The 7,500-nt window shown below is 35.2% G+C and overlaps 1 protein-coding gene across 1 annotated transcript in view; it reads left to right on the forward strand.

Annotated features, from left to right (window-relative positions):
* The window catches only part of LOC125047502 (WD40 repeat-containing protein SMU1-like), an 8,814-nt gene that overhangs the window by 985 nt on the left and 329 nt on the right, over positions 1-7,500 (forward strand). Inside the window, exons 2-11 of the mRNA XM_047645741.1 lie at positions 1,136-1,346; positions 1,611-1,711; positions 2,440-2,642; positions 3,594-3,788; positions 4,409-4,539; positions 4,728-4,855; positions 5,071-5,172; positions 5,825-6,011; positions 6,429-6,587; positions 7,400-7,500. The exon at positions 7,400-7,500 is cut by the window's right edge and continues 329 nt beyond it. Coding sequence (XP_047501697.1) covers positions 1,136-1,346; positions 1,611-1,711; positions 2,440-2,642; positions 3,594-3,788; positions 4,409-4,539; positions 4,728-4,855; positions 5,071-5,172; positions 5,825-6,011; positions 6,429-6,587; positions 7,400-7,498 — 1,516 coding nt within the window. The 3' untranslated portion in view covers positions 7,499-7,500. The remainder of the gene's footprint in view (positions 1-1,135; positions 1,347-1,610; positions 1,712-2,439; positions 2,643-3,593; positions 3,789-4,408; positions 4,540-4,727; positions 4,856-5,070; positions 5,173-5,824; positions 6,012-6,428; positions 6,588-7,399) is intronic.

Here is a 7,500-nt window from a genome sequence, read left to right on the forward strand (position 1 = left end):
TAAGGGGTTGTATTGAAGTTCCATGGCTGCTGCTAGTAAGAGGAGTGTGGCATCAAGCAGTCACTGTGGCCTCCACATATATTCTGGCAAGACAGAGTAAGGATAAGTCCTATATGCGAAGCTGAGCTTCGCCCGGGCTATGCCAATGAGGGGAGCCCGGCCTGTGTCGACTAATGTCGACTCGCTAATGTGTGTCAGCTGGTGCTGACTTGGCTTAGTCCTTACCCGCCGTAGTGCCCAGCCACAGCAGTAACCTCCAGGCTACAATTGCAACTTCTCGCGCCTGGGCGGGGCACGAACCGCTGGCCAGCACATTACCACTGTACTAGCCTGGAGGCTCAAGACAGAGTGTAGACTGGTACCTTATATAATGTGATAGTACCAGGGGGGTCTGCAGTTTTTGTACAAGAATATAGGTGATGGAGTCTTATTAGTAGATGCAGATGTGCAAATGGCACAAATCTCATATCAATAGTTGGTTTCCTTAGATTAAAACTACTTTATCTAAGAAATAATCATCATATGCATATACCAGGTTTATTAGTAATAAAATGGCTATGCATAGCTCCTCTGAGAAAATGTAAATTTTAGGGGGTGTAGACATTCTTAAGCAGAAAATTGGGGGAGTGGTTGGTATATTCAAAAGATCTTATTCCATTCAGTCTTGTACAAACTCATGACTTTACAGAAACCTTAACTAAACCTAACCTGTGTAAGTTTGATACTGCCATTCATTATTTTCGTTTTACGAAATACATGACTTAGTAGGCAAAGCAACATGTAACTTTACGTTTATTATTTTGCTGAATCTGGTGACAGATCTTTATAATGCCACAAGAAACAGGTTGACAAGCACTACATGAGGCATTTATTGAGAGAGTGAAGGCAGTCTTGTTGCAATTTGTAACAGGAGCTGTGGAGAAGAAAAGGTTGATTGCATTTTTTTTTTTATTGCAATAACTATGCACACCCCAATTCAGTTATTAAGGACATGAAATAAAGCTGTCATAAGTTTCTAGAATAAGGTATTAACACTCAGAAAAATTATTATTTAGAATAGTGAATTTGTTTGTTGTCCTACTATTTAGGTATAGATATAGTTGCTAAACATTAATACATTTCTCTGTGATTACAGTGTGATCAGGTTGATCCAACAGTACCTAAAGGAAAATAACCTGACACGAACACTACGAGCTCTTCAGGAGGAAACTTCCATCACGCTCAACACAGTGGACTCCGTGGAGAGCTTCATGGCAGATATCAATCAGGGTCACTGGGATACTGTGCTCAAGGCAATCCAAACACTGAAACTCCCAGACAAGAAACTCATTGACTTATATGAGCAGGTGAGAAAGTAAAAAGAGACATGGAACATATCTTCTGTTTAAGAAAATAAGTAGCTACAGTGCTGTGTATTTTATCACTGTAAAATATATATGTACACACACACACACACACACACACACACACACACACACACACACACACACACACACACACACACACACACACACACACACACATATTTTAATTTTTATAATACATTGATAAAATTATGAACTATTATCATTGTTTTTGGGCATCTGAATTTCCTAAAATATTATCAACAGGTTGTTCTGGAGCTGATAGAACTGAGAGAGTTGGGAGCTGCCAAGTCAGTGCTACGAAATACAGATCCCCTTATTATGTTGAAGCAGACTGTACCAGAAAGGTAAAAAAAAAAAGAAAAAAGAAAAAAAAAGTGGATTTTGGAATGGGTGTATAAACTCTGTATTTGTATTTGTATTTTATATAGCTTGATACATATCAGTTATATTATTTGATGTATTCAGATTTATATTAGACTATATGTATTGCTTGATAAATATTAGTTACAGTATTTGAAAGGAAGGAATTAGTGGTGGAGGACTGTTTTGCTGTTGTCTTTAAATTTACAATTTCAAATTGGAAATTGTTTAACTCAGTGTTGCTGGGGAAAATGTAGTGTTCGCGGTAATATTGTTTTGGTTAATGTCTCTACACATGGATGACTCTACAAGGGTTCAGCTACAAGGGAGTTAATTAGTAGACCTTGTGATGTCACCTGATTTCAACTATCCTTGAGTTTATAGGAAAATATTTTTTTCCTAATGCTATTAATATCAGTGTTGTTATTACTGTAGACATTATAATTATTATAGTGTTATGGATATGACTAACAGTAATATAAGATACCAGAAAATGTTTCCAAAAATCAAGGAAAAGGGTAAACAGGTGAGATAGTTAGTACTTGTAATTGGCTCATTGGAGACTAAGTACTTGTTGAGCCATCTATGTGTAAAGACAATTGATGAAATAAACTTCAGTGTGTTACAGTATGTCATGTACATACATGGAATCCCTGGTGGCTTCAGGTTAATGAATATGAATTCCATTCTTATATTCATACCCTCTTTCTAGGTATGTCCATTTGGAGAACCTGATAGCCCGTTCATATTTTGATCCTCGAGAAGCATATCCTGAAGGAGTAACAAAGGAGAGGAGGAGGGCAGCAATCGCAGCAGCCCTGGCAGGCGAAGTGTCAGTCGTGCCACCATCTCGTCTCTTAGCCCTCCTTGGGCAGGCCCTCAAGTGGCAGCAGCATCAGGGTCTTCTGCCACCTGGTCAGTTTTTTTGGTTTAATTTAACATTTGTTTTAATGACAATATGCGTGATTTTGTGTAAAATGTAGTTTGTAGTCGAGTTTTGGCTGGAGTGTGAGCCTCAAGATGTGACTTTGACTATAGTTTTCAAAGTACATGTTCGGAAAGGTAACACACTGTCCATTCAATTTTATCTTATGTTTGTTAACATTTTCACTGAACTGGACGCCATTCAAAGCCAACACCTTATTACACCCAACGATGCCTTTCGGAATCCTTTGTTATCCATAGAATAATTCCTTTATTAAACCAAGAATTTTAATATAGCTGTACATGGACAAAGCCCCTACTCTAGGGAACATCATCATTAAGTTTTATAAAAATGTTCATCAGTATATTAGAAAAACTCATGTAAAAGGAAAAACAGTACAATTACAGTTTTGTTTCTTAAGATTTGGCAACTCAGGATGTGCTGTATCTGGGGTCGGTCAAATCTGACCTTATCAAACAGTGTCACCTTACTTAGGTAGCTGCTACACCAAGTGTGACCTTAATGGTTCTACAAATATTTAGTAAAATTAGTATTTGTACATATACATATACATATACATATACATATACATATACATATATATCTATACATACATACATATGTGTTCATACATACATATGTATACATATATATGTATACATATGTATGTATCCTCATGTAGAGATACAGTTTTCCAGACTTGTTTGAAAACTTATTTTATGATAGATTTGCTGTAATGTACCTTAGCCAACTCAGTGATTCAGGTGGCCTGGAGTTTTTGGTTAGGAAAACAAAACCACAATAGAAAGCATATGTACATGGTGACAGTGAATTAATGAATCAATTGATTAAACTTGTAAATGATTAAGTAATTCATTGAACATAATAATGTTTTAATCAAGCTTTAGAGGCCTGATATAAAAAGTCTGTTTTTTCTGCAGGTACCCAGATTGATTTGTTCCGAGGTAAGGCAGCCATGAGGGAGCAAGAGGAGGAGAAAGTACCCACACAGCTGGCAAGATTTATCCGTTTCCCACAAAAAGCACATGTAGAGAGTGCGCACTTCAGTCCTGATGGACAGTACCTTGTCACTGGCAGCTTTGATGGCATTATAGAAGTATGGAATTTCACCACAGGTAAGACCCTGGTTTTGTTGATTTTATGACCATTCAGACCAAGATCATCCAGTTGATGCAAAACATATAAGAAAAATATCCTTTTTCACTTTACTTTGAACTGCAGTTGACTTGTAGATATGTCTTTTAATGTTAGTTGGTCCTCTCTGTAAGTATTCTTTGATGCTATCATTATGAAAATGATTTCATACTTCTTTTCTCTTTTTCTTCTATTTCACTGATCTCAAAAATGCATATATAAAAGAACACATAATTTTCCATTGTTGTTACAGTATATATTTTCTTTTTATTTTACAAACTAACTCCCTTCTGAACAGATTTTTTCCTTTTATCAATATTGCAGTAGAATCCTAATGTTGAGGATATTTACACATTTTTACAGACACATAGACTCACACATACACATACATACAGACAAGTGCACAAGAACATGCAGACCACTTGACTTGAAAAGTGTCTTATATCCATGTGTAATATGATTTGTGGAATGAAATTTAGATTTGAAAAATCTTGTTACATTTTGTAAGCTACTTAGTTATTGTGAAAAAGGATAAGAAAATACAGTGTTGTTTGAATTTTAGGTATTTATCACCACCATATTAATAAGTCACCTTTTTCAGGTAAAATTCGTAAGGATTTAAAGTACCAAGAAAAAGATTCGTACATGATGATGGAATCTGCTGTACTGAGTTTAGCCTTCAGCAGAGATTCTGAAATGCTGTCTGCTGGCTCTCAGGGAGGACAAGTTAAGGTCAGTAAGAAAATGATATTTTTCCACACAAATTGATGTAAGGAAAATTGTATTTTATGATAAAGTGAACAGTATCAAGTAGTATTAGAGCATGTAGTTTCATCTTTTGGAAACTGATATTCTATAAGTCAAGTTTGCAAAAAGATTTGTGTTCTTAGATGTACATTCATTCTTGTTGCACTTTATAGGTATGGCGTGTCAGTACAGGTCAGTGCCTGCGGAAGGTAGAACGTGCTCACTCTGAGGGTGTAACATCCCTTGCCTTCAACAAAGATAACAGTCAAGTTTTGTCCACATCCTTTGACAACACACTCAGGTAAATTCCTGGGTCTAAGAATTTTGTGATTTTGAAGTAACAACACTTGTTCTTGGGTTTGTTAGTTTTACTATATCAAAAAATTGTTTCTTTGCTTTCATTCATCTTGGAGAACTTTTATTATCTTGAATATATTCTATTACATGATGTTTAGCATTGGATTGCACTATCCTGCTGCCATATCATTTGTAATCTAAGTAATGTTCCCATTGCAGAATACATGGATTAAAATCTGGAAAGACGTTAAAGGAATTTCGCGGTCACTCTTCATTTGTCAACCAAGCCACATTTACCCAAGATGGACACAATATAATCAGGTGAGTGCATATATTAACCCTTACAATCTGGATGATGTCAGGAAAAAATTTGACTTGAGGGGCAGGTGATGTGAACATTCATCTGGATCCAATGTGTTAAAAGTATGTTCTGAAGTTAATTTTACAGTTACCATATCCCTAGCAAAGCAGCTTTATATGGAACTGTAACACCACTATTTCATGGGAATTTGAAGTATCTCAAAGAAAGAGGCTCTATTTGTAACTGTAACACTATTTCATGGGAATTTGAAGTATCTCAAAGAAAGAGGCTCTATTTGTAATTGTAACACTATTTCATGGGTATTTAAGTTTTGTAACTGTAACACCAATATTTGATGGGTGTTTGTAGTATTGCTAAGTAATCAGCCAATTTTGTAACTAACATCACTATTTCATGTGTGGTTGTAGTATTGTAAAGTAAGCAGTCAATCTTGTAACTGTAACACCAGTATTTCATGGGTATTTGATAATTTATATTTTTATTTGGGTTAGTATTCTCTTTCTCCTTCTCGCTCCTTTTTTTTCAGTCTCTGGCTTTCTTTCCATTTTTTTTTTCTACATATCTTCCTCTTCCTCCTCTTTATCTCTTTATTTTGTCTCTTCCTTCATTTTCTTATAGTTAATATGTGTCTGATTTTCATTTTTTTTATAGTGCATCATCAGATGGTACTGTCAAAGTCTGGTCAGTCAAAACCACAGAATGTATAGCTACCTTCAAGTCACTGGCTGGTGTGACCTCAGTGGATCTTCCAGTATTCTCTGTCCACATCTTACCCAAGAACCCAGACCACATCGTAGTGTGTAATCGGTCCAACACTGTGACTATTATGAACATGCAAGTAAGTATTTTGTAAGTTATATTTGTGTGAGAGAGACTTTATAATCTAAGAAAATAATCTGTTAATCTTTAGGTTTTGTTGTGAGATCTTTATTTGGTAATCTACACTAGTAGATTCACAGCCTTATCAGATGTGTGAACCATTTACAAGACAGATTACCTCAATAACTGCATTATACACATTTGTTAAAGTCTAGGGAGATTGCTGTGTACAAGAGTTGCTGTTGGGTTTCAGAATCATATATCAAAATTTTTAATGCATTTCTTTTCTTAAATAGCACCAAAGATTGCTTTCTGGAACTGTATACTAGTTTTTTGTTATTTCTTGTTCACATAAGGTTGGTTAATCTTAATTGCTAAGTTCTCAGGTTCCCACCCATCATATTATGGGCTTGTTATAATTCTACTTTTCCTTCAGGGCCAGACAGTCAGGTCACTGTCCTCAGGTAAGAGAGAGGGTGGTGACTTCGTATCATGTGTCGTGTCACCTCGTGGAGAGTGGATCTATTGTGTTGGTGAGGATCAGGTGTTATACTGCTTCTCTACTTCTACAGGCAAGCTAGAGAGAACTTTGAATGTAAGTATTCTTTATGAATTTAACCATTTTTGTGTTTATTCCTGAGACCACCTTTCCCATTTTCTCTCTCTAACATTTGAGAGGTACTTTTGTCTAGAACTTGTTTTTGGATTTACATTGTCTCTTTTTTTGCCTAAAGTTTAGATTGTTGACATGTGGACTACTGTGAGGAATAGCTTAGGAATGTGTTCAAATTTAATTTTAAGTCATCAGGAGGAAGTGTTTGAATGTTTATAACAGTTATTTATTTATTTATTGATTTATTTACATATTTATTTATTATTTTGTTTGTGTGTGTGTGCTAATCATATCTCTTAAGTAAACTTACTTATTTGAACACAAGAGGGTTACTGAAATCAAAATGGTAATTCCTGTAGTATATTCAGCAAACATAGATCAATTTGTATGCACTGATGACATAACCATGATGATTCAGTGATAGCTTGCAACCAGGCACTAAAGTATGTCTGTATGTATAATAAATAAATAAATATATAAATAAATCATTAAATAAATGTATGACACTTAATATTTCATTTTTCAGCATTTTGTTATAGTGTTTGCAAAGTTTTTGCTTAATCAGGGGTTAGTAAAGGATAGTTGCTATATGTTATTTACAAGGAATGTGGAAAAAAAAAAAATGCCATATTTAAACAATCTTGCATAATTTATACCATGTTTTAGAAGTATGTTTCAAAAGTCATGGATAGAATGGAAAAATTGATGTTCAAGATGACATAAAGGCATTTATACTAGAGGTTGAAATAGGTTATAAATAACTTTGTTCATCTATGTAAACTTTTATTTTTCAGGTCCACGAGCAGTCTGTGATTGGTATGTGTCACCATCCACATCAGAACTTGTTGGCCACTTTCAGTGAAGAAGGTTTACTCAAGCTGTGGAAACCTTGAGT

Source organism: Penaeus chinensis, chromosome 41 (assembly GCF_019202785.1).
Source record: "Penaeus chinensis breed Huanghai No. 1 chromosome 41, ASM1920278v2, whole genome shotgun sequence".
NCBI classification, from domain to species: Eukaryota; Metazoa; Arthropoda; class Malacostraca; order Decapoda; family Penaeidae; genus Penaeus; species Penaeus chinensis.